General features: G+C 48.1%; 2 protein-coding genes across 4 annotated transcripts in view; one reads left to right on the forward strand and one right to left on the reverse strand.

Moving 5' to 3' along the window:
- Window positions 1-27,485, forward strand: part of LOC310763462 (cytochrome P450 2H1-like) — a 338,072-nt gene that overhangs the window by 16,724 nt on the left and 293,863 nt on the right. The gene's annotated exons all lie outside the window — the stretch shown is intronic.
- LRFN5 (leucine rich repeat and fibronectin type III domain containing 5) overlaps window positions 1-27,485 on the reverse strand; it is a 77,805-nt gene that overhangs the window by 5,058 nt on the left and 45,262 nt on the right. The window contains exons 2-3 of one of the 3 annotated variants that reach the window (XM_083612783.1): window positions 17,622-19,041; window positions 1,027-1,802 (exon numbers count right to left, since the gene is read on the reverse strand). In XM_083612783.1, the coding sequence (XP_083468909.1) occupies window positions 1,027-1,802; window positions 17,622-19,021 (2,176 nt within the window). In that variant the 5' untranslated portion in view covers window positions 19,022-19,041. Of the gene's footprint in view, window positions 1-176; window positions 1,803-17,621; window positions 19,042-27,485 lie in introns of those variants that run through there. The other 2 variants (XM_083612782.1, XM_083612781.1) reach the window with 2 other exon arrangements.

Genomic DNA, 27,485 nt, shown 5'->3' on the forward strand with positions numbered 1-27,485 from the left:
CCGGCTCTGTCCTGCCTCCTACAGCAGACAACCTCTGCCCATTGGGCAGCCTGGCCAGGGGACAGGGACAGAGACCTCCTCCTTCCCCCTGTCCCCATTGGCCACCCGGATAGGGCGCCCCCAGCACCCCTGAACCAAGGAGGGTCATTCCAAGGGCATCGCCCGGCCACACCGGCTGAAGGTATTGAAGGAATATTTTATTTTACACAACGTAGCAACACAGAGTTGATGGGTTTTGTACAGCGTTGGCCCAGAAAGGAAGGCAGGACCAAAGTCACGGGGGAAAGAGGGCAGAGAAGACACTCGGCTCGATTTAGAAATGCTCCCTCTCCCTTTTTTGTCTACTGATCCATCAGAAAAGCAGCCTTCCGTTGGCACAGAGGAACGAGCAACGAGGCCCTTCTACAAGCGGCTCTTTCTTCCCCCCAGGCCAAGGCTCCTTCTCTCTTTCCTGGGTCCTCGATCGGCTAGGGTGGGACCCGGGTGCCAATCCTAGCAGAGGCGGAGACCCCACTCGACTTTTGTGCTTTCCCCTTAAATCTTTGTTTCCTCGCCAATATTTCCCTCCGGTTGTTAGATTAAACGGAAACCCCAAGAGAGAAAAGGTGGTGTGAAGGGGTGCTCCACGGTGGTCCACGCCCCACTCTGGGCGGAGAGGCGAGAGGGGCAGGAAAAAGCCAGCCACTGCCCCCACCCGGAGACGAGTTCTTGGACAGTGTTTGGAGGGCGGGGGAACCCTCCGTCCTTTTTTAGGACTGGCAAAATAAAAAAAGAAAAGCCACACACCCCCAGCCGCTCACACCGTGCTTTCCAATATCCACTCCGAACTGGAGAAAGTTGCTTGACCACTATCCGCCTCGGAGGAGTCTGTCTGCAAGAGCATCCCGTTCATGGACAGGCTCCGCTTAGACCAAAATCCGCCCGGGTTCGGGGAGTTAAGGTAACAGTGGTATTCCATGATCTCTCCGTTCAGGGAGTACCTGCGCTTGGCGCGGGACGGGTCGGCGGGCAAGGTGAGGAACTTACTTGGCTTGGCTGGCGCTCTCTTGTAGGTGGGGGCCGCCCCCGGGGAAGAGTCCGCCGGCCGGGCGGCCAGCTGCAGCGCCGTGGAGTTGTTGCGGTTCGTGTTCTGCGACTCGAGGCCGCCAGACGCGGAGGAGCAGGAGGCGCCTTCGCCAGGGACGGCGTCGTGGCTGCCGGACTTTGGCGTGGGCTTGCGCTTCAGCTTTTGGGAAGCGGGGGGCCCCGGAGTCCACGTGGGCGGCAGGGCGGAGGTAGCGCCGGCCCCGGCGGAAGCAGAGCAGGAGTCCTGGCCGGGAAAGGCGTCCGCCGGCCGCGCCGAGCCCTCGCCGCCCACCTTACAGCACTGCAGGCTCTCCTCGCGCCCCATGGCCTGCTTGGAGCCCGACGGCGGCAGGGCAGCGCCGGTGCCGCCAAACCCTGGCTGCTGGGCCTGCTGGGCCCCGTTGGTCTGGGAGTAAACGTTGCTGACCTTGGCGGCCTTGGGGTGTCCGCCGTTGTTGCACACCTTGTAGCGGATCATGAGGATGATGATGAAGACCAGCACGGAGGCCACGATGATGCCCCCGATGATGATGATCATGGTGCCCCCCAGGAACTGGGACTGCATGAAGTGGCAGCGCACGTAGTCCTGCTCCGTCGTGAACTGGATGCAGCCCACCACGCGGGTGGCCGTCAGGGAGGTGATGCCGTCGTCGTAGATGGCCAGGACGCACAGGTCGTAGACCGTCCCCGCCGCCAGGTTGTTGACCAGGAAGGTCTTGCTCGTGGGGGGAATCATTCTGTGGAGGGACAGAAAGAAAAAAGGCGTCACTGGACTGGACTGGGAGGACCAACCTCACAATCTTAAAAGAGCTATATAAAGGTAAAGGGACCCCTGACCATTAGGTCCAGTCATGACCGACTCTGGGGTTGCGGCGCTCATCTCACTTTATTGGCCGAGGGAGCCGGCGTACAGCTTCCGGGTCATGTGGCCAGCAGGACTAAGCCGCTTCTGGCGAACCAGAGCAGCGCACGGAAACGCCGTTTACCTTCCTAACAGAGGGGTACCTATTTATCTACTTGCACTTTGATGTGCTTTCAAACTGCTAGGTTGGCAGGAGGAGGAGGAGTTTGGATTTGATATCCTGCCTTTCACTCCCTTTAAGGAGTCTCAAAGCGGCTCACATTCTCCTTTCCCTTCCTCCCCCACAACAAACACTCTGTGAGGTGAGTGGGGCTGAGAGACTTCAGAGAAGTGTGACTGGCCCAAGGTCACCCAGCAGCTGCAGGTGGAGGAGCGGAGACACAAACCCGGTTACCCAGATTGCGAGACTACCGCTCTTAACCACTATACCACACTGGCTCTCACAGGAGCTGGGACCGAACAACTAGAGCTCACCCTGTCATGGGGATTCGAACCACGACCTTCTGATTGGCAAGCCCTAGGCTCTGTGGTTTAGACCACAGTGCCACCCGCATCCCAGAAGAGCTATATAGGTGAAGAGCATACACACACACACACACACACACACACATATATATATATATATATATATATATATATAGTCCAGTAGCACCTTAGAGACCAACTAAGTTTGTTCTTGGTATAAGCTTTCGTGTGCATGCACACTTCTTTAGATACATTCAGATGCACACGGAAGCGTATAACAAGAACAAACTTAGTTGGTCTCTAAGGTGCTACTGGACAATTTTTTAATTTTTTAAAATATATTTCGACTGCGTCAGACCAATACGGCTACCTTACCTGAATCTATATAGGTGGTATTTAACACCAACTAAACTTGCCAAAATGTATAAGATAAAAAATAAGGAATGTTGGAAATGTAAAGAAAAGGAAAGAAATTTCTATCATATGTGGTGGACTTGCAGTAAAGTCAAAGTCTTCTGGGAAATGATATATAATGAGTTAAAGAAAATGTACAAAAGTACATTTGCTAAAAAACCAGAAGTATCTTTACTGGGCATAGTAGGGGAAGAAATTCCAAAGAGACCAAGAATAGTTTATGCATGCAGCAACAACAGCAAGGACTCTATTAGCCCCAAAATGGAAACAACTGGAATGAGCAACGATTGAAGACTGGCAGGTGAAGATGATGGAATATGCAGAACTGGCGAAGCTGAAAATCCAAAACCAGCGTGATGAAGCTTTCCCAAAAGACTGGAGTAAATTTATGCAATAATTGAAGGACGATTGCAGACAATTAACAACACTGGCAGGATTGACTTAAGAAGACTTGTAATGTTTATGATTTATACCTTTTTATATGTATTTAAAATGTAAAAATGGAAATGGATGAAATGTAGGGAGGAAGAGGTACAAATGCGATGAAATAGATAGGAATTATGGTAAAATCAGGATTCGAACACAAGACCCCTCTCCCCTCCTGAGGTTTACAGTAACTGGGATTCAGAAGCATGGCTGCCTCTGACTGTGGAGGCAGAGCTGAGCAGGGTAGAGAACAATCAGGATTTTTTTTAAAAAAAAATAAAAATTGGATATTTTTCATTTAAATAGTTTTGTAAAACAATTAAACTGGATTTTTTTTAAAAAAATGCTTTTGGAGGAAAAATCTTTCTAAAGATTTTCTATTTAAGCTACATTGGAATCCAAAGGCGATTCATCAGGAAATAAGGATTTGTTTAAGTTTTTCATGTGTGCTAAAGCTCAGTCTAAGCTTTCTTAATAAAAAAAAAATTGTTGAACCACATCAGTTAACAAACATGGATACATATGCTATAATGTTATTGTTTTAGTTAAATAAATGGTTTAAATTGTTACGAAGGAAATGGGGTTATTTTAATCCTTCCAATAAAGTACAGCAGGAAAGTTCTCCAAATATAAACACTTCACTTATTAAACCTCACAATAGTTTCATAATTATCGGTCTTTGTATTTCTGATAGTAGAACCAAATTCGTAATTTTTGGTAGAACTGTAGAAACTACTCTGAAAATTTATTAGTCCAAAAACGAAACCTTAATCTGGTTGTAAACATTAAGATGATACCAGCAAGAATGAGTCTTTCTGTAAAAAAAAATGATTTAAATTAAGTCTTACTGAATAGTGATTTAAATCGCGATTTAAATCGGTTTTGGTCTGAAGCTAAAGAAGAGGCGGCTGAGCTTAAGGCAGAAGCAAGGACTTCTCTCATCTGTACTGGGCAAGGGCAAGGAAATGGGCGCAATGAAGACCTGATATTGCAGCCGAGACCCTGAAGGATATTGCCCTATTGGGAAAACTAAGGAAAAGGGACCTGAGAAGCTAAGAAGAACCTGCTGGATCAGGCCATCTAGTCCAGCCTCCTCTTCCCATGGTGGCCAGAAGATGCCTCTTCTGGGAAGCCAGCAAGCAGATTTCAGGCACAAGAGCAACTCTCCCTCCCTGTGGTTTCTGGGAAGTGATAATCAGAGAAGTTGCTGCCTTTGACCGTGGAGGAAGAGCACTGTCTAGCCATCCTGGCTGGGAGTCATTGATAGTCTTTTATCCCTCATGATTTTGCCCAATCCTCATTAAAAACCATCTAGGTTGGTGGCCAGGGCCGTCTTTACCAAGGGGTGCAGGGCACCCGGGCGCCAAATTTTGGGGGGCGCCAAATGAATACCTAGCATCAAATATTCCCGGCAATTCAAGAAACAAAAGCAGTTATTTCCGCTGCATCGTTGTTACAGGCGAGCGATTTTCCTCCCCCAAAAAAGCTCAATAACTTTGAGTTCGCCCTCCCTAAAAATTTTGGGGGTGGCTAAACTCAATTTGGGGGTGCTGGGTGGATCTTTGAACCCCGGCAGTGCCTATGCTAAAGATGGCCCTGTTGGTGGCCATTGCTCCCTCCCTCCTGTGGCAGTGAGTTCCATAGTTTAACTATGCACTGCATGAAGAGGACCAAATCTCCCCACATTCATTCACTGAATGTCCACGAGGTCTAGTGTCTCCTCAAAACTAAAAAGTCCCAAACACGGCCACCTTTCTTCGTAGAGAAGCTGCTCCAGCCCCTCAATCATTTCAGGGGCCCTTTTCTCATCCCTTTCATTTTCATCCAAGTAGGACTAATTCAGCCAGCTAGCCCTGGGGATTATCTAATGCTTATTAGATGGATTTCCCCTAAATTGATTTCTGAACTTTGAATTTTATTGTTATTCATGTTTTTAAACTTTATTTTATGCTGCTTTTACCATTAAGTGTTAAATTTGTTGCTAGCTGCCCTGAGCCCGGTTTTTGAACCAGGAAGTGCGGGGTATAAATAAAAATTTTATTATTATTATTATTATTATTATTATTTTATTATTATTATTATTATTATTATTATTATTATTATTATTATTATTATTATTATTGACGCGAGGCACCCAGAACTGCACACAGGACTCCAGGTGCAGTTGTGCCATAGATCTGGGCAAAGGCAATAGGATACTGGCAGTTTTGCTTCCCATTCCTTTCCTAATTATCCCTAGCACGGAATTTGCCTTTTCCATGGCTGCTGCACACGGGCTCAGCAATTTCATACCTGTTCGGCTTGATTTTATTTCATTTGCAAGCAAGGAGGAGCATGACCTTGAAGCCCCCTCAGTCCACGAGCGAATAAGGCCAGTACAGTGACTCAGGGCCTGCAAATACTTTCAGTTCCTTTCCCTGGACATAACAGGGCCCACGTTTTGCATCCCCGTCTAGTCTAACCTCAATATCTGTGCCAGAAATAGTTCCAGTTGCTGCATTTGACGCATCCACCCACCTATGGTTTATTTCCTTGGGTTTTGTTTCTTGTCTGTCCTTGTTCAACAGCGATTCATCATTCTATTTATTTAGTTATTAAAAATATGTATATACCTCTGCATGGTAAAAATCGTAGCAGAGCAGTTTACAGCAATATAAAACCGTGCAGCTGGCGGTTGCATGGGGACTCTGCAAATTGTCAGCCGATCCTGTATGATCAGGCCATGTTTTGCAGTATTTGGTATAACCTTCGCAGAAACAATTCAACAGGTGTTATTTAAGAAGAAGACAAAGGAAAGAAACAAACGCTTCTTGCTGTGCCAGGGAGAGTCAAACAACGGATAAGGAAGACTCGGAAGCAGCACCAGGGGACACGGAAAGGGGTGTCCCCAAACTCAGAGCACCGAAGTCAGGAAGACGGCAAGAGCTGTGAGCAAAGAGAAATGGCCTGTCCTGCTCCCTGCATAACATGGGATTTGTTCTCTTTCTGAACGTAAGCCATTGAACCTCCAGCATACCCTCCAACACTCCTCATTTGAAAATAGGGACATTTCTCACTTCCCTCCAACTGACCCTCCTCACCCCACTTTTTTGCCTGTATCCCCCACCATCACAGAGCACTTCCAATACCAACGGGACGCAGCACTCGTGCCCTCCCTACTCCTGAGAAAAGCCCTGAATCCCAATTTTATTTTATTGCATTCTTTGGTAGATTTACAAAAAGGAAAACGCATACCAATATATGCATTTTAGAGAGGGGCGAGATTAGATGCAGGCACACAATGCATATATTTTTAAAAAAACCAAGACTCCTCCAACTCCGCTCTGCTCCCCCGTTCTTCCTGCCCTCTGCCTGCCCCCCACAACCAGGGGGTCACGTGGGGCTGGGCCTGGCCAGCCGCAGCCTCTCCTCGCCCGCTCTCCAGCCGCCGCCAAGAGATGCCCAAGGGATGCTCCTTATCGGCTGCTGCTCAGGACAAACCTCCCCCCTCAGCCTCCCCCCTGAGATCAGGGGCGGCAGCACCAGCTGGTGGTGGCCAAAATGACATTTCAGGATCAAATCCAAAGCCAGGAGGGCTTTCATAATTCCTGGAAAATTGGGAGACTTGGAGGGTATGCTACAGGCAGAGCCTCATAAGACAAGGCCAACGTTCTCAGTGTTTAAAGTTACACTGTAAACCAGAGGTTCCCAAATGTTTGGGGGCCATCGCCCCCCCCCCGTTCCATAAATTCATCCCCAGTTCCCCCTTCCTTATAAAAACCATTATCCAGAAGAGCAGTTTGCAGGACTCACTAAGGAAGATGGTACGGCAGTTCAAATCAGCAACCAAATAACTGCACTGTTGTTCAAACCCCAATTAATACTACTCACTTCAATGAAGTCTACAAAGCAGATGAACTGCGTCTGGTGCTGACAGACACCTCCAGCGTGTCCCCCAGTGCCCCCTCACCTCTTGGCATCCCCCTAGGGAATCCCTTTCCCCACCCACATTGGGAACCACTGTTGTCATCCAGCTTGGAGGCTCCGTGATGCTTGTCCCTGGCAAAAGATGAAGCCACATTCTGCCTCCTGCCTGGAACAGGTTGGGAGGCCTGGAGAGAAGCCTCATGAGGTGAGGGTGGGGCACATAATAGTAATAATAATAATAATAATAATAATAATAATAATAATAATAATAATTATAAAACTTCAAACATTAGAAACTTCCCTAAACAGGGCTGCCTTCAGATGTCTTTTAAAAGTCAGATACAGTGGTACCTCGGGTTATAGACACTTCAGGTTACAAACTCCGCTAATCCAGAAATATTACCTCGGGTTAAGAACTTTGCTTCGGGATGAGAACAGAAATCGTGCTCCAGCGGCACGGCAGCAGCAGGAGGCCCCATTAGCTATAGTGGTGTTTCAGGTTAAGAACAGTTTCAGGTTAAGAACAGACCTCCAGAACGAATTAAGTTCTTAACCTGAAGTACCACTGTAGTTGTTTATTTCCTTGACATCTGATGGAAGGGCGTTCCACAGGGCAGGCGCCACTACCGAGAAGGCCCTTTGCCTGGTACCCTGTAACCTCACTTCTCGCAGGGAAGGAACCCCCAAAAGGCCCTCAGGAGAGGGACCCTGGTGTCCGGGCTGAGCAATTGGGGGGGGGGGTATATTGGGCCGAGGTCATTTAGGGCACCCAGCCGCCTCTTTCTCAGTAGTGCAGAAGCCAGAGGAGAAGGTGGCTTTGTTGCAAATACCCCATGGCAAAAAGACAAGCTCCCCAACACACAGAGGGGTGGGTAAAGGAATCAGACCCCCATGGCCACTTCTGGTGGGGGCTGCTCATTAGTCTCAAGTCTTCTTCTTTATTTATTTCCTGCATTTATATCCCAGCTTTTTCTCCCCAAGGAGCTCGAGGCGCCTTACATGGTTCTCACCCCCTCCTCGTTTAATCCCCACAACAGTCCTGCAAGGCAGGTCAGTCTGAGAGAAGGCACTTCTCCAGATTTTGCAATGCGGTTCTGCAAAGCGGCTCTTGCAAGGGCAAATGCTCACGCCAAGGCAAGAATGGAGGAAAACGGCAAAGAAAGAGGCATCTTATTATGGAAAGTTGTTTTGCAAAAAATGTCTTTATCAAGCAAAATTGCAAACAGGCGTGTCCATTTGTAGGAAATCACACTAAAATGTTGTGGGGAAACAGCAACAATAATGGTGGCAAACTGCTGAGAAAATGGGAAGCTGTGAGCTTAGGACTACTGTGGGGTTGTAGCTCAGTGGTTAGAGCAGGCACCCCCAAACTCGGCCCTCCAGATGTTTTGGGACTACAATTCCCATCATCCCTGACAACTGGTCCTGCTAGCTAGGGATGATGGGAGTTGTAGTCCCAAAACATCTGGAGGGCCGAGTTTGGGGGTGCCTGGCTTAGAGCATCTCCCTGCCCGAACCCCTGGAAAGTGTGTCCAGGTCTCTGCAGGCGATACAGATCTAGCTAGACCAGCAGGTCTGACTTTGTATTGAGGCCCCTTGCTGGCTGCCAAAGGCTGGAGGAAGAAGCAAATAATTTTATTTATGACGTTCCCTTCATCCGAAGGTCCCAGGGAAGACGCCAGGAGGAAAGCAACATAATAAACCACAGTCACGAAAATAGGGTGGGTTGTAAATATAGGGGAAACGAGAAAGCAAAGGGGAGAGGCAAGCCAGCCAGCTGCCTGCTGCAAGTTGGCCTCAATTGGCCCAGAATCGGGGGCAAGGAGTCCAAGGGGCCCAGACACCACCACCATCATCATCATAATTTATTATTTATTCCCCACCCATCTGGTTGAGTTTCCCCAGCCACTCTGGGCGGCTCCCAATCAAATGTTAAAAACAGTACAGCATCAAATATTAAAAGCTTCCCTAAACAGGGCTGCCTTCAGATGTCTTTTAAAGATAAGATAGCTGCTTATTTCCTTCACATCTAAAGGGAGGGTGTTCCACAGGGTGGGCGCCACTACCAAGAAGGCCCTCTGCCTGATTCCCTGGAACCTCACTTCTCGCAATGAGGGAACTGCCAGAAGGCCCTCGGAGCTGGACCTCAGTGTCCGGGCAGAATGATGGGGGTGGAGGCGCTCCTTCAGGTATACTGGACTGAGACCGTTTAGGGCTTTAAAGGTCAGCACCAACACTTTGAATTGTGCTCGGAAACGTACTGGGAGCCAATGTAGGTCTTTCAAGACCGGTGTTACGTGGTCCCGGTGGCCGCCCCCAGTCACCAGTCTAGCTGCCGCATTCTGGATTAGTTGCAGTTTCCGAGTCACCTTCAAAGGCAGCCCCACGTAGAGCGCATTGCAGTAGTCCAAGCAGGAGATAACTAGAGCATGCACCACTCTGGCCAGACAGTCTGCGGCCAGGGATGGTCTCATCCTGCGTACCAGATGGAGCTGGTAGACACCTGCCCTGGACACAGAACTGACCTATGCCTCCATGGACAGCTGTGACTCCCAGGCTACGCACCTGGTCCTTCACAGTTTCCCCATTCAGGACACAACCTGAGACGCCTCCGAAGACCCAGGACTGCCCTGGCTGAGCATCCTCTCTCGGAACGGGCTCCGTCCTTCCGCATCCTCTCCTCCTCAGGCTTCTAGTCCCTGTGAGCAGCCCCACAACCACAGACACATACAGCCCTCCCCACAGCCCCCAAGGGGAGTCCCTGGCAAACGCTCTCTCGCCCGATGCAGTAACCGCAAGGAAACCTGCCAGCGTCCTGGGAGAGTCTGGGGGCTTGTGGGTGGCTTTGATCTGCAGGATCCCGCTCCCTCCCCAAGGACGTGGCTTTGAAAAGTGGGGGAGAAAAAGGGAATAATTTATGACAAATCGGTTTGGAAAGGTGTGACTGCTCCATTAGGAGGCTTCAAAGCAAATCCACTTAGCAAATCCAACACCTTGTCCACACGCTCTTCCGTCATTCATCCATGGATATATATAAATAAAAAATAATTTATGGATATCCTTTTCCCCTGTCGTTCCCTCCCCCAAACAGAGGGTGTTAGTGTCTCCTGAGTAGGGCTAACTTTCCAATCCTTGCGCTAATCAGATTACCTCGAAGGATTAAAGGTCAGCGGGGATGAGCCAAAAATAAAGCGCAAATCGAACCTGATGGCTGCAAAAGGCCTTTCCTCTTGCCTGGAGGCTGGTTGGTGCTGGTGGAGAATCAAAGAGCTGCAGAGTTGGAAGGGAACCCAAAGGGTCGTCTAGTCCAGCCCCCTGCAATGCAGGAATCACAGCTCAAGGGTCCCTGACAGGCAGCTGCCCAACCTGTGTTTGAAAACCTCCAAGGAAAGAGAGTCCACCACCTTCCAAGGGATTCCGTCCCGCCATCGAACAGCTCTCACCGGTGCCGGATTTACGTATAAGCTAAACAAGCTCTAGCTTAGGGCCCCACTCCCTTGGGGGCCCCAAAAAACTTAAGGAAAAAAGCCTGGATGTACATTTCCAAAATATAAGATAAAAACCAAATAAAACAAAACCTACATCAGCAACAGTGTTTTGTGTTGTGTAGGCTCCTATGAAGTAAGAAATGAGCTCCACCTGCTCGCCTGCTCCCTCAAATATCCCTAGTTTGCTGATTTCTATATATAGGGTACCTACATTCTGCATGTGCAAATGGCTTTAGATACCTATTAGGTCCATCAATTACCATATAGCAGGGGTAGTCAACTCCCAAGAGTTGGCAGTGAACATCTTATAGGAAGTGCAGAGCATTCAGGAATGACAGAAATCACGAGCTCTCCCAGGGTTAAACATTAGGAAGACCTTTCCGACAGAGAGATCCAGGGCCGGATTGAGGTTTGATGAGGCCCTCAGCTCCTGAAGGTAATGGGGCCCTTGATGTGTCCAGCTGTCCTTTGTCAACAGCAAATTGTCACTGTTTTTGTGTGTTGAATATATGCTATATGGCAGGCATGTCCAACAGGTACATCACTGGACATCTGTGGTAGATCACTGGTAATTCACGGTGATCACCAGCTGCTTTGGCCACAGGCTCATTGTGGCAAAGGGACTTCTGCACAATTAATTCAAACCAAATCTAGACGTTTATCTGACTCCCTCAACCCTCACCTCTCTGTTTTTGTACATTACATATTTATTCAGACTCAGCCTTTTCCCCTGATGGGACTCAAGGCAATGTACAAAGAGCCAGTCCCCTCTTTGAGGCCACACTTTGGTTGCAACACATTTCAAGCAGGTCTGGGGAAATCTGGCCTGCCAGATGTTGATGGGTTTCTGTAATGGTTATATGGGGTTGCTCGTGCGTAAGTTGCCGCCACTCCTGGCTAGGTTGCCTGGTTAAACTTTTTCTGGCTGGACAGCCCTTCACTTCGTGGCTGTTTCGGTCGCTAGCAGAATCCGTCAGTGGGCGTTTCTTGAACTTCTTCCAGCAAAGAAGTTCTTTGACACCAAGTCGCCGCCTACTCTCCCTGTGCGGAAGTCTTCTGCGCAGGGTGGGTGTGGGTAGCGGAGGACCTGTGCTCTCCCCGCTGGTCTCCAGCGAGGAGTCCTGGAGCCCCCTCGCCGATTCCCCCATCTGCCCCCCTTTATCCCTGGTGTTACGCTGATTTCCTTCCCCAGCCGAAGAGCTCCCTCTCTCCCTGCTGGGCCCTTCTCCAGCATCGCTTGGGAGCCTTGCCTCCACCTCTGGCTCTGATGTCAGTTCCCTGACAGTTTCTTTTTCTAAAAAAAGTTATTTGATTTTGTTGATCAATTCATTTTTTTTTTTTTTAAATATTTTTATTTTTCCATATAAACACAATACAACAAACATAAACATACAAAAACAAAAACAAAACAAAAAACATGTATCATTTCATATCCTAATTTCATATCCTATCTTCCCCGACTTCCTCATGCTTCCCCTTTCTGTATTCCAAATTCTTATCGATTGTTCAGCAAATCTTCCCTTATTTTAATTTAAATTTAGACTATTCTTCCTTATTTTCCTTGTCTTAACCATTGCTAATAGTAACCATTTACTTTCCAGTCCAACATCATTCTAACTTTCATTAACTTTATGATATTTCTTTAAATAGTCCTTGAATTTTTTCCATTCTTCTTGCGCTGCTTCTCTTCCCTGGTTTCGGATTCTGCTCGTCATTTCTGCCAAGCCCATATAGTCTATCACCTTCATCTGCCATTCTTCCAGTGTGGGTAGTTCTTGCGTCTTCCAGTACTTTGCAATGAGTATTCTAGCTGCTGTTGTAGCATACATAAAGAAAGTTATATCCGTCTTTAACACCCCTTGGCCGACAATACCCAAGAGAAAGGCCTCTGGTTTCTTGGGGAAAGTATATTTAAATACCTTTTTAAGTTCATTATAGATCATTTCCCAGAATGCCTTAATCTTCGGGCAGGTCCACCAAAGATGAAAAAATGTACCTTCAGTTTCTTTACATTTCCAACATTTGTTGTCAGGCACATGGTAAATCTTTGCAAGCTTGACTGGGGTTATGTACCACCTATATATCATTTTCATAATGTTTTCTCTTAAGGCATTACATGCCGTAAATTTTATCCCGGTGGTCCACAACTTTTCCCAATCAGCAAACAAAATATTATGACCAATGTCCTGAGCCCATTTAATCATGACCGATTTAACCGTTTCATCTTGTGTATTCCATTTCAGCAGCAAATTGTACATTTTGGACAAATTCTTAGTACTGGGTTCTAACAGTTCTGTCTCCAATTTTGATTTTTCCACCTGAAAGCCAATTTTACTGTCCAGTTTAAACGCTTCATTAATTTGATGGTAGTGGAACCAATCTCTCACCTTCCCTTTTAATTTCTCAAAACTCTGCAATCTCAATTTGTCCCCTTCCTTTTCCAAAATTTCCCAGTATCTTGGCCACTTGGACTCCATATTTAACTTTTTAACTGCCTTAGCTTCCATTGGCGACAGCCACCTTGGAGTTTTATTTTCCAGCAAGTCTTTATATCTGTCCCAGACATTTAGTAGTGCTTTTCTGACAATATGATTTTTAAAACTTTTATGTGCTTTAACCTTGTCGTACCACAAATATGCATGCCACCCAAAAATGTTATTAAAACCTTCCAAATCCAAAATGTCTGTGTTTTCAAGAAGTAGCCATTCTTTCAGCCAGCAGAAAGCTGCCGCTTCATAGTAAAGTTTGAAGTCTGGCAGGGCAAACCCCCCTCTTTCCTTTGAATCCGTTAGTATCTTAAATTTAATTCTGGGCTTTTTGCCCTGCCAGACAAATTTAGATATGTCTTTTTGCCACCTCTTGAAACAATCCATTTTATCAATTATTTGCAATGCTTGGAACAAAAACAACATTCTTGGCAATACATTCATTTTTATAGCTGCAATACGGCCTAACAAGGAAAGCTTTAAGTTGGACCAAATCTCCAAATCTTTTTTCACTTCTCTCCAAGTTTTTTCATAATTATCTTTAAACAAATTCACATTTTTAGCTGTCATATTTATACCCAAATATTTCACTTCTGTCATATTTATACCCAAATATTTCACTTCTTCACTCTGGCTTCTCCTCAGATCGTATAAATCTTTCGATTTTGTTGATCAATTCAGTCCTTTTACATCTTTTGTGTATTGTGGCATTTTATGCATTCTGAGTCACTGTTATTTTTATTGATTATAATCTAGTAATGATTTATTGCAATTGTTGAGGGTGAATTTCGATTTCATTACAGTGGTACCTCTGGTTACGTACTTAATTCGTTCTGGAGGTCCGTTCTTAACCTGAAACTGTTCTTAACCTGAAGACCACTTTAGCTAATGGGGCCTCCCGCTGCTGCTGCTGCGCCGCCAGAGCACGATTTCTGTTCTCATCCTGAAGCAAAGTTCTTAACCTGAGGTGCTATTTCTGGGTTAGCGGAGTCTGTAACCTGAAGCGTCTGTAACCCGAGGTACCACTGTATTAGGTGCTATTACATTCTAAATGCATTATGGGCTATTTCTTTATTTGATATAGGTTGTTTATGTGAAGGTCATATTCTTATCTGCATTGGATCAGATTGCTTTGCGATGTCTGATCTTTGCTGCTTATGTTTTTTCCTTTGCTGCTTGCAAGTATCTCGTGTGCAGAGATACAGAAAGGCAGTATGCAAATAAAAACTGAAATGAACTACGTTTCCCACCATCAGACATCTTATTTATGAAGAATATTTGTACTGCTGTGCCATACAAAATATCAAAGTGGTTTACACCAATAAAACCATAAAACCATCCCCTAAAAACCACAACAAAATAAAAGAAAAAGTCAGACATCAACAAAATATTGTGGAAGGTTGCAGTTTTAATGGCCTGCAGAGGCCTAGAGGAATAGAATAGGAAGATTTTCAGCAGGCTTTTAGAAGTTGGCACAGAAGGTCCCTGCTGAGTCTCCAGTGGCAGAGAGTCCCAGAGGACTGGGCTGAGAACACTGAACATATTTCAGGTGTGCATATTTGGCTACTCTTTCACCTCACTTTCCTAACCCCCCGCAAAACTCCCTGAAATGCAACAAGACTTGCACCAGCAGTGGAGACTTCCAGGAGGCTGATCCCCAGAGAGAACTTGCTGCAAGACGGACCCAAAAGAGAAAATAACAGAACATCACCGGTAATCACATACAGCTCCCAAGTTAAAACAGTTCGACGCATCATCAGAGATCTACAACCTCTCCTAGACAACAACAGTTCTCTTTCTCAAGCTCTGGGAGGAAGACCTTTCATTGCCTACAGACAGCCACCCAATCTTAAACAACGCCTCACCCACAATAATACAGCAACCAGACTTAACATGGACACTGGCACCAGAGCCTGCAATAAACCCAGATGCCAACTTTGCTGCCACATAAACCCAGACAACACCATTACTGGCCCCAACAACATCACACATACCATCTCGGGACTATTTAATTGCTCATCTTCTAACATTGTGTATGCCATCAAATGCCAACAGTGCCCCTCAGTTCTCTATATTGGACAAACAGGCCAAACGACGCCAAAGGATAAATGGACATAAATCTGACATCAGGAATCACAAGACAGAGAAGCCAGAAGGAGAATACTTCAGTCTCCCAGGCCATTCAATACAGGATCTCCAAGCAGCTGTCTTATTACAAAAGAATTTCAGAAAAAGACTTGAAAGAGAAGTTGCTGAATTATAGCTTATCACTAAACTGAAAACTATGGAGAGACCTGTTCTGAATAGAGATATTGGATTCCTGTCTCATTATATATGCTAATCATCTGCATACTATCCCTTGCTTTTTCCTGTAGGATTAATTGCAGTCATTAACAGGTTTACCATACCCTTTGAGTCAATCACCCGTCTCCTACTCCCCTCCTGAGAAAAACCCCACCCCACCCTCCCACTATATAGAAAGGTCTGGTGACTTCTGTTTCAGTGTATTTGAAGAAGTGTGCATGCACACGAAAGCTTATACCCAGAACAAACTTAGTTGGTCTCTAAGGTGCTACTGGACAATCTTATTATTTTATATATTAGGAGGCTGGAAGAGAGACTTGCCTTCCTTGCCCTTCCTGACATTTGCCCTTTGCTGCTGCCAGCCTCCTCGGGAGTAAGGCTATGGGAGCCAGCTGCAGGCTACTTGGAGGGCAGCAAAACCAGGGCCAGAAACATTACTGCTGGTTAACTCATGCCTTGCTGTGTCTCCATGTACCTAAGCCCAGATTGCTTTTTTGGAATGGTAATATTGCCTTTATTCTCCATTTGCCCAAATTGCTGATTTCTGTCATTTTTGGATCGACTTCCATAAACTGCGTTTTGTATACTTGCACTTCCAGTGCTCTGCATTTCAGTGTTTTCAGGTGGCATACAAATAAAAATAAAGACTTCTAAAAGCACGAGGTGGAAAGCATTCCTTAAAAAACAATTAAACACTGCTAGCGTTAAAACTAAGTGCACAGATAACACCGATGGAAGCCATACCAGTAATTACAATTAAACTGGCACAGCGCCAGCCTTTTTGTTAAAAGCAGTCTGTTCCCAAATGCCTGTGGGGAGAAGTCTTGCAAGACTGGGGCAGACTTGGGCAGAGGTGTAGCTGGGGGGGGAGATGCTCTGGGTCATGCATCTCTCCTGGGGGCAACGAAGGGCTTGGGTGCCTGCAGGCTCTGCGCTGCCCAAAACGGCACTGTAGAATCATAGAATCATAGAGTTGGGAGAGACCACAAGGGCCATCGAGTCCAACCCCCTGCCAGGCAGGAAACACCATCAGAGCACTCCTGACATATGGTTGTCAAGCCTCTGCTTAAAGACCTCCAAAGAAGGAGACTCCACCACACTCCTTGGCAGCAAATTCCACTGTCAAACAGCTCTGACTGTTAGGAAGTTCTTCCTAATGTTTAGGTGGAATCTTCTTTCTTGTAGTTTGGATCCATTGCTCCGTGTCCGCTTCTCTGGAGCAGCAGAAAACAACCTTTCTCCCTCCTCTATGTGACATCCGTGGGGCTTGTGTCTGCCCACCACCTCCCCCTCAGCCACCCTATAGCTGAGGGGGAGGTGGGGGGCAAACTCCAGGGAGGCTCCATGCAGCGCGCCTTGCCCTGGCTCACCCCACCCTGGGCACAGGGCCCCCGAGCAGCTAGCTATGCTGCTGGACTTTGGTAATCTTTCGTAATATGGCTCTCTGTGCAAGGCCAAAATTTCCCCCCTCCACCAATGGATCCTCTCAGTTATGGATCTTCTGGATTTTGTGCCCCCTTGGCTCAGCGCCCTGTGCAGGAATGCCACCTGCATCCAGGCGTCAAGGAATCTGATCCCTCACGGCAGGCTGCCAGGAATAGATAAGACAAGGAAGCTCTTACCAATGTCTTTTATTCAATATTCACAGAGGGAGGCTTAGAAATGATACCTCTTGGAGCAATGGCGTTGCTCTGAGCAATCTCCACCCCCCTTCTCTCCTCAGTCACCAACAGCACCACCCACCTTACAGTTGCCGCTTAAGGCCATTTGGTTACAAGCCTTTGCTCTCCTACTTTCACTGCCCGCCGGGTTCTGGGAAAAGGGGGGCCTGGAATGCTGTCCAGTGATAATGTGTCATCCAGCTGCTCCGGCTCTGCTCCCCCCCCCCACTTCCTCTCCCATTATTTCCTAACTTTGCTCTTCGTCTCCCTCTGAGCCATGACCTTCCTCAAACTACTGCTGTAAATCTATACTGTCTTCCTCTTCTCTGGAAGACTCAGGAGGGCGAGGCCATCTCCATCATTCCTCCTTTGTCCAGTCCCACACTGTCCTGAATTCGGTGCTGGCAAGACCTGAATGAAGAGGGTTTCTCCCCATCTCCTGCTGAGCCCACCTGACCCCCCAAGAGCCTAGAAGAGGCAGAAGGAAAAGGTTCCCCCCAGCAAAGGGAGCAGGTGATGGGCCAAACTGGTCAGGGCCCCTTACCTGTAAACAAGCGAGTCGTCATACGTCCCGTTGTACTGGATTTGGAACATGCGTATTCCGGGGATATTCCTTTGGAAGTTGAACTTGAGCAGGGCGGTGGAGGACGTGGCCTCGGCCACCACCACCTTCTTGTCGGGGCTGACCTTGGTCTCCCCGTTGCTGCTGCTGCTGCTGCTGCTGGCGTTGGAGCCGGACTTGGTGGAGGTGGAGATGTCCGAGGACCCGGGGTCCGGCTCATGGATGTGGTTGGTGCTGTTGACGATGTGGGGCAGCTTGATGATGTGCAGGTCCACCGACTGCGTGGCCTCCCCGGCCGGGTTGGACGCGATGCAGGTGAAGGAGCCCGTGTCCTTCATGGTGGTGATGTGGATGTCGAGGGTCCCGTTGTCGTAGACCAGGGAACGCGTGGCGTTGGAGATCAGCTTGCCCTCGGGCGAGATCCAGTGGATGGCCGGCTCGGGGTCCCCGCGGGCCTTGCACCTCAGGATGGCCCTCTGCCCCTCCAGCACCCTCAGCTCGTGGGTGTGCCTCGTGATGAGCGGCGGCTCGCACAGAAACTCCTCCTCGGGGACCGACCAGAAATAGCGGCCCGAGAGGAGCGGCGGGGAGGCGCACGTCTCCAGGTCGTCCTCCCTGGAGAGGCGCCGCAGCCACAGCAGCTCACAGTTGCAGTGCAAGGGGTTCCCGCCAAAGCTGAGGGCGAAGGTGGAGGGGCTGATGATCCCTGAGGTGGCCAAGACCTGGGCCCTCTGGAAGAGGGGGTCGGGGGGCAGCTTGTGCAGCTTGTTGGAGGTGACGTCCAGCCGGGTCATCTTGTGGAGGTGGGAGAAGGTCCCCTTGGGGATGCTGTCGATCATGTTGTGGTCCAGGCTGAGGGTGTGCAAGCTGACCATCTTCTCCACGGCGTCCCAGGGGATGGTCTCCAGGTTGTTGTAGGATAGGTCCAGCTCCTCGAGCGCCAGGACGTCGTCGAAGGCCGTGGCGGAGATCAGCGTCAGCTGGTTGTTGTTGAGGATCAGGTGGTGCAGGTTGAGGAGCCCACTCAGCATGTCGTGGGTGATCTTGGTCAGCCGGTTGCTGTTCAGGTGCAGGGCCCTCAGGTTGCGCAGGTCAGCGAAGGCATGCGGGGTGACGAAGCTGATGGTGTTCCGCGAGAGGGTCAGGTCCACCAGGCTGGTCATGTTGGCAAAATCCTTGCGCTTGATGCTGGTGACAAAGTTGTCGGCCAGCCGCAGCTCCACGGTCCTCCGGTCGATGTTGGGGGGCACAAAGAGGAGGCCCTTCTTGGCGCAAAGGGTGGCGAGGTTGGGGGACAAGATCTGGCAGACGCAGCGCTTGGGACAGATCTGAGCCTTCGCCGCTATGCCAATGAAGAGCAGATACAGAAGCAGTTTTTCCATTGTAGAGCGGGGTCAGGACGCTGAGAGAGAGAGAGAGAGAGAGAGGAGAGGGGTCACATGGGGAGCACTGGGTTCGAGTCCCACACACAGCCCCACCAGCGCAATTCATTTCATAGAAGCGTGGAATTGTTGGAAGGGAACCCCCAGGGCCATCTGGACCTCCCCCCGAACACAGCTAAAGAATCCATATCAGGTGGTCGTCCGACCGCTGCATAAAAACCTCTGGCAAAGGAATCCAAGGGGTCTCTTCACTATGGAACAGCTATTTGTGTATTTATTATTTCATAAAAATTATACACCATTTGATGGGGGGAGAATCTCCAACAACCTCAAACTGGTTTACAAATTGAATAAGATAATAACATTATCAGTTTTTTAAAAAAACCTCTTTAAAACTTTCAAGAAATAAGATCAGAACTTGGGTTGCCACATTTTGAAGAGCAAAAAAGAGGACACTATGACAACTCTCTTTTTAAATACCCCTACTTATATGTAGGCTATAGAAGCTGTGAAATATTGCTGAGGGGGCAGGAGAAGGGAAGAGGAAAACAAGTCTTCAGCCACCAGTTGTGTCTATGTCTCCTCCAGAAAGTATAGCCAGAGACATTTTGGTAAATTTTAAAAATCCACCCAGGCAGAGATTTTACTCCTGAAAAGGGGGACATGTCCCGGGAAAAGAGGACACATGGCAACCCCCTGCTAGAATCTCCTTTCTTGCCACTGAAATCCATTGTGTCCTCCCTGGGGGAGCAGCAGAAAACAAGCTGGCTCCCCCTTCCCTGCGCAAAAGGTCCCGGCTTCACCCCCCGACAGCATATCCAGCCAAGACTCCCACCTGAACCCCCAGAGAGGTCCTGCCAGTCACCACAGAGACAAGGCTGAGCAAAGTTTTCCGGGTGCCCTCCTGCATTCTTGCAGCCCCGCTTCACCCCAAGGTTGGAGGGACATCTGTCGGGGATGCTTTAGCTGAGACTCCAGCATTGCAGGGGTTGGACTAGAGGACCTTCATGGTCCCTTCCAACTCTACAATGCTATGATTCTTTGATGTTTTATTGTATTTTTACTATTTTGTTGGGAGCTGCCCAGAGTGGCTGAGGAGGCCCAGCTGGATGGGCCGAGTATAAATAAATTATCATCATCATTATCTTTATATAACTCTGCCCATCTCATTGTCTGTGTCCCATCCACAAATCCCACTTCCCCTGCAGCAAAAGTTAGTTGTATTATGACACCAGCCAGGCCACCATACTGTCCTTTCCCCCCATAGAATCATAGAATTGAATGCTTTTATGTTCTGGCTGTGATTGCTGTTCTAAACCACTGCTTAAATCCATGCACAAAGGCACAACAGGAACGCAGGCATTAGGGCATCTGCAGAACCAAAGAAGGTAAGCACAGCTCTGTAGGATCAAGGCCAAGGGAGCCCATCCAGCCCAGCAGCCTGTTGTCACAGAGGTCTACCAGATGCCCATTATGGGAAACCAGCAAGCAGGATTCAAACACAAGAGCCCTTTCCCCTCCAGAGGTCTCCAGCAATGGGAAAGCGGGGATGGCTCCATCACAAAGAATCTGAATGTTTTGCAAAGGTGCTCTTGTGCTGTAGCACATTAAAAGCAGGACGACCAACAACACCAAAAGAACTGGAGCATTTGCAGCAGGAAAGTTGCAGGAGTTTAGCAGGAAAGTAGGAGGCAGGCATCAGTTGCAGCTGAAGAAATATTGTGGCAGTGCCCCAAAGGGCCAGCATAAATGTGATAATGTGTACCCCTGGAATTCCTTGAGTGCGCTTCTAATAGAAAAGTTATGGTAACCTGTTGCTTTATGAAACTGGTGATTTTGCAAGTTGCCTCCCCCCAATATTGGGGCAGGAATACAGCTAATCCAGGCGTCAGCAACCTTTTTCAGCAGGAGTCTGGTCCACTGTCCCTCAGACTTTGTGGGGGGCCAGACTATATTTTGAAGAAGAAAAATGAACGAATTCCTATGCCCCACAAATAACCCAGAGATGCATTTTAAATAAAAGGACACATTCTACTCATGTAAAACATGCTGATTCCCAGACCATCCATGGGCTGGATTTAGAAGGTGATTGGGCCAGATCAGGCCCCCAGGCCTTAGTTTGCCTACCCATGTAATATGTGAATCAAAAAGATACAGCTCAAAGCTAGAACATAAATTGTTACATTGTGCAAATGTCTGCACGTAACACGGATTCCCAACATGCGTACTAACACAATGTAACAGATCCTGGTGGGAATCAACACTGAATCAGCAAAATTTCCAGTGTTTACTGTGCATGTGTATTAAACATGAAATGAGGTAATGATGTACATGATTGGTGAAAACTGAAATGCTTTGTCTGAAACTTTATAAATACCACTGCCTGAACCATCGGGTGGGGTTGCAGTTTTGCGGAACGATCCGACTGTCACCTATTGCTTTGCAATAAAAGACGATGGACTCCTAACTCCTCTTGTTTCTGGGTTTTCTTGGCATAAACTCAGGAGATAAGCCATTTTTGGCTTACAACAATATGACCACCCAAAACCCTTTGAGGTGCACAGGCTGAGGAAAGTGCCATCAAAGGCCCTATACAACCACCCCAATGGCATCACCAATCACAAAGACGGCACAATGGAAAGGGTGCCAAGGAGTGCGAAGGAATACCAAACACTGCAACATTTCTTCATGCGGAAGTGACTGCCTTCAAGGTCACCCCTTGAAGAAGTGGGTATTTGAACCCGGGTCTCCCATGCCCTAGTCTGACACTCTAACCAGTGCACCACACTGTCCCACAATGCAAGGTGTCATAGGACAGCATTAGGATGTCAGAAGTTTTATTTTTGACCCCTTTCCCAATGATTCCTCGCATGAACTTTTGCCTTTGGGGAGCTGGTGTCTCCATGGCCTCTGACAGGGAACTGCGATCATAAACTCAAAGTCTCCTTCTGGTCCGTCACCACCAGCTCAGACCACATCAGAGTAGATATGTGAAATTCAGTTTATTTGCCCCAATGGCTCACTGCTTGGCCCAGGCTGGCACTGAACCATGCTTTGGGGCTTCCATACGTTCAGGATTTGTCCATTGGAAATAACGTCCGGGTGAAATTTCAAAAAATCGGTAAAAATGTCCTTATAGACCCAGACATATGGCAACCCATGTCAGAAGGGTTGAATTTTTTGGCAAATTTCCTAAAAAATAGCTCAACAACTTTCCCTCCCCCCAAAAAAGTTCAACAACTTCTGTGTCCGGATTTGTGTTCAGCAACCCTTCCATCTTTGCTGGTTTATTTGCTGGTTTATTGCCCATTCCTCAATTTTGGAGAGGCCCCTCTGGAGTTAAGTCCCTTTTTTCTTTTCATAGAATCATAGAACTGAAGATATAGAAGGGACCCTCAGGGCCATAGAGATTACCCCCTGCAATGTTTCTGCCATCATCCCAAACTCGTGTCTCCCGGCAGCTCCTGACTCCCTCTCAACCATCCGCAGAGGTGAAACAGCTTTGACCCCCGCCTTCCAGGGGGTTGGACTAGATGACCCTTGGGATCCCTCGGAACTCTGCAATCCTAGGAGCACATATCTGAAACCACGGGCAAGCCGAAGATGCAGGCCGTGCAATCGCCCTTCCCCCCCAGATAAATTTCCTTGCCTCCAACTTCGCTTTCCTTCCAAGTTAAAGCTGTTTTATTGGAAGGAGATTGTGCTTTTTTCTTTATGATGGCTGAAGATTACTTTGCTGCTGATTTTCTTCTGCCTCCGTTTAATTATTTCCATCCCGCATGGTTCTGTGCACTTAACATTAGCCGCCTTGCAAACTGTTTTGTTGAAAAGGCAGGATATAAAACATATTAAAATGCTCTCTGCGGTTTATGAAATGTCAGTATGCAACCTCTGCCAACTCCCTTCATGTCCAGAGGGCTCGGCCTCCCAGCCCCCAGACAAGGACCCCCATGGCCTGCCCTGATGGGGACAGTCTGCCCCTGCCCCACATCCAGAGGGTGTCAGGAGCCCAGAGGCCGAGCAATGCCACTGATGGGTCTTTTGCTGCCTCCATCACAGACGCCCAGGAGACTCTTGTGTCCACTGGACAAAGGGAAAAAGCTTACAGAAACAAATTCACTTTTATAGGCAGCTGAGAGGGTAATCTCTTCTCTGCAGAATCCAATATTGCTCCAATTTATACGTTGCGTTGGAAAGAAAGTGGCTGGGCTCCTTCGCGGAGAGCCAGGCAGTCCAGGACTATAAATGTACCAATTAAACTTGTTCCCTTTCCCCAGCAGCCCTGAACATTGAGGGAGGCAGGTCGTTCTGGGAAGGAACCATAAATTTTTGGAATAAAACCATTTACGCCTTTCCGCTAAGAATATTCTTTTGCATTAATTTGGACTTCCAAGGGTGATGTTGAAGCGCATCCTTGAGGAAAAGGCCCCCAATTTCTCTGACCCTGGAGAAGGCGGACCATTTGCAGCAAGGCTCCAGACACAGAAACAGGAGGCTGGACTAGATGGGCCATGGGCCGGATCCAGCAAACTCTTCTTACATTCATAAATTCTTTTGTCCTCAGGAAGAGTATTGTGTGCATTTGGGAAAAGTGACCTTATTTTTTTTGAGGGGGGGGGGGAGATGTTTGGATTTTACCCCAGATTTCTATAAGCTGCATTTTACTGCTTCTGTTTTATTTATCTTCTGCTCCTTGAGAGCTGCCTTGGGAGTCCTTTCTGGCCAGAAGGCGGCATGGAACTAAAGTCCAGCTAACTATCCTTTTCCCATTCCGTACACAACTCCTTGCAAGCAGATTCCGGACAGGAGCACTTGCTCTTCCTCCCAGCAGCAGATGGGACAGTCCCCCCCCCCCCCGTGGCCCCTGAGGAACAGACACCACATGCCAGAGACAGGAGGCCAGGCTGGCTCAGGGAACGTGAGCGCAGTACCATCGCGTCCGGCAACTGGCACCAGGAAATGCCAGGAAAGAATCTCGCTTGTGCATGACGCTGCCTCGAATGCCAAGAGGCTAAAGCAATGGCCTATCTAGTCTGCCATCCTGCTCTTGCAGCAGCAGAGAAGATCTCCCAGAGGGAAATCTGCAAGCAGGATCCCAGCCCAAGGGACCTGGCCCCTCCTGGATTCAGAAGCATTGCTGCCTCCGACTGTGGAGGCAGAGCTTAGCCCTCTCCTCCAGGGATCGTGGCCAGGGATAATATTATTATGAATAATAATACAGTGGTACCTTGGTTCTCAAATGCCTTGGTTCCCAAACACCAAAAACCCAGAAGTAAGTGTTCTGATTTTCAAACGTTTTTCGGAAGCCAAACGTCCGATGTGGCTGTTGGCTGTTGTTTCCGGGGCACCTGCACCAATCAAAAGCTGCCCCTTGGCACATCTCGAACATTTCGGAAGTCAAATGGACTTCCAGAATGGATTAAGTTCAAGAACAAAGGTACCTCTGTATTTGGCGCTTTTGGTTTTTCTATTTATTTTGCGTTTTTGAGGCTTTTTTGGTTAATTTGTTTTTGTGACGGTGTGGAACCCAGTTCAGCTGATTGACAGATTGTGTGACTGCGGAAATGGATAAAAGTCCCCCCTCCAAACAATGACTATCATCAGAGCAAGGAAGAAAATAATAATAATTTAATTTTCATCGTTTACAATACTGTCTTATTTATTTCATAGTACAGTACATTGATTATTGCTTTTATTTATGGATCAATGGTCTCTTTAAGTAGTAAAATTCATGTTAAATTGCTGTTTTAGTGGTTGTTTCTAAAAGTCTGGAACGGATTAATCCATTTTGCATTACTTTATATGGGAAAACGGGCCTCGGTTTTGGAACGCTTTGGTTTTGGAACAGACTTGTGGAACGGATTAAGTTTGAGAACCAAGGTACCACTGTAACCAAGAAAAACCTGTTGCCTGTTTTCCCCCTTTGATGAGGTTCCTGCTTCATGCTAGCAGCTCAACTCCTTTGCAAGATTGTTTGCATTTCTAATTGAAACCTAAAGGTTTAGTTGCTTGATTCATTTATTTGCACAACTCATTAATTGCTTCGTATTAGAAAGGTCAAAGCGGTGTACAAAAGGGAGGAGGGGAATACTTAAAATAACAATTAGAACATGTTAGTTAGGGGAATTCGAGACATCTGAGGACAGCAGAGCGGACAGGCGTCTCCTGTCAGCCAGCCAGAAGACGAGGAGGAAACTCTCCTGAAACAGATGACTGAACTTTTGCAGATAAGAACTGTAGTGATGGGGGCTTTCAGCTATCCTGGCATCTGCTGGAAATCTAACTCTGCCGGGAGCAGATCACCCCATAAATCCATGCCTTGCTGACAACCTCATCTCTCAAGTGTGACGCGGCAGCTAAAAAAGCCAATGCAATTCTGGGCTGCATCAATAGGAGTATAGCATCTAGATCAAGGGAAGTAATAGTGCCACTGTATTCTGCTCTGGTCACACCTCACCTGGAGTACTGTGTCCAGTTCTGGGCACCACAGTTCAAGAAGGACACTGACAAACTGGAACGTGTCCAGAGGAGGGCCACCAAAATGGTCAAAGGCCTGGAAACGATGCCTTATGAGGAACGGCTAAGGGAGCTGGGCATGTTTAGCCTGGAGAAGAGGAGGTTAAGGGGTGATATGATAGCCATGTTCAAATATATAAAAGGATGTCACATAGAGGAGGGAGAAAGGTTGTTTTCTGCTGCTCCAGAGAAGCGGACACGGAGCAATGGAACCAAACTATAAGAAAGAAGATTCCACCTAAACATTAGGAAGAACTTCCTGACAGTAAGAGCTGTTTGACAGTGGAATTTGCTGCCAAGGAGTGTGGTGGAGTCTCCTTCTTTGGAGGTCTTTAAGCAGAGGCTTGACAACCATATGTCAGGAGTGCTCTGATGGTGTTTCCTGCTTGGCAGGGGGTTGGACTCGATGGACCTTGTGGTCTCTTCCAACTCTATGATTCTATGATTCAAGCCGAGGAGGAAAGAATGAACACCTGGAACTCTGCTATCCTGCAGTTGCTTCCACGGAGGAAGTGGCTGGTGAAGGGTCAGGTGTAGAGTCATAGACCATAGAGTTGGAAGGGACACTAAGGGTCATCCAGTCCAACCCCCTGCAAGGCAGCAAAAGCATCCCTGACAGGTGACCATCCAGCCTCTGCTTAGAAACCTCCAAGGAAGGAGTCCACAACCTCCCAAGGGAAACCGTTCCACTATGGAACAGCTCCTGCTGTCAGAATGTTCTTCCTGATGTTTAGTCAGAATCTCTGTTCTTGGAACTTAAATCCATTGCCTCGAGTCCTACCCTCCAGAGCAGGAGATATTTGAAGATGGCTCTCCTATCTCCTCTCAGTCTCCTCTTTTCCAGGCAAAACATACCCAGCTCCTTCAACCGTTCCCCGTCGGGCTTGGTTTCCAGACCCTTGATCTTCTTGGTTGCCCTCCTCTGCACACCTTCCAGCTTGTCAACATCCTTCTTAAATTGTGGTGCCCAGAACAGGACACAGTATTCTATGTACCGTATTTTTCGCTCTATAGGACGCAATTTTTCCCCTCCAAAAATGAAGGGGAAATGTGTGTGCGTCCTATGGGGTGAATGCAGGCTTTCGCTGAAGCCTGGAGAGCGAGAGGGGTCGGTGTGCACCGACCCCTCTCGCTCTCCAGGCTTCAGGAGAGCCGCAGCGCCAACCCCACAAGGTCGGGGGACAGCGGGGAGGTGGAACGCCGCCATCCCGCTGTCTCCCGATGTGGTTTGGAGGCTGACGGCGGGAAGACGCGTGCTTCTCCCCGCCGCCAGCCCCGCAAGCTCCGGGGACAGTGGGGAGGCGCAGCGCGTCTTCCCGCTGTCCGCGGACCTGGTCTGCAGGCGGGCGGCGAGGAGAAGAGCGCGCCTCCCCGCTGCCACCCTGCAAGCGCCTGGGGGGGAAATAATTTTTCCCCCTTTATTTCCCCCCCAAAAAACTTGGTGCGTCCTATGGGCCGGTGCGTCCTATGGGGCGAAAAATACGGTAGGTTCTGACCAGGGCAGAATAGAGCGGTACTATTGCTTCTGTTGATCGGGACAGTAGAATCATAGAATTGTGTTGTTTGAAGGAAGCCTGAGGGTTATCTATTCCAACCTCCTGCTGATGCAGCCTAGAATTGCAGACTACAATGTCCAGCATGAGGCTCTCACAGAGACCTACCAGAAGCCCCCACGGAGAACCCAAAAGCAAGGAGGACCCGAGTGCGAGAGCAGCAGCAGCAGCAGCAGCAGCCCTGCCTTCCCAGAAGGAGCTGAGATTGGCAAGGGGGCTAGAAAACAACAGAAATGGGTTTCCCCAGCTCTGCGTGGAGTAAGGAGGCGGATGTCAATGGAAGGTGAAGTTTGATGCTTAGGGGAAAACGGCAAAATGTTAACGGATGACAGGAAAAAGTCAGAAACGCTTACAGATTTGACAGAGATGGAAAATGATGTTGACAGGCTGGAAGG

The sequence above is a fragment of the Podarcis filfolensis genome (assembly GCF_964270895.1).
Source record: "Podarcis filfolensis genome assembly, chromosome: 1".
Lineage (NCBI taxonomy): Eukaryota > Metazoa > Chordata > Lepidosauria > Squamata > Lacertidae > Podarcis > Podarcis filfolensis.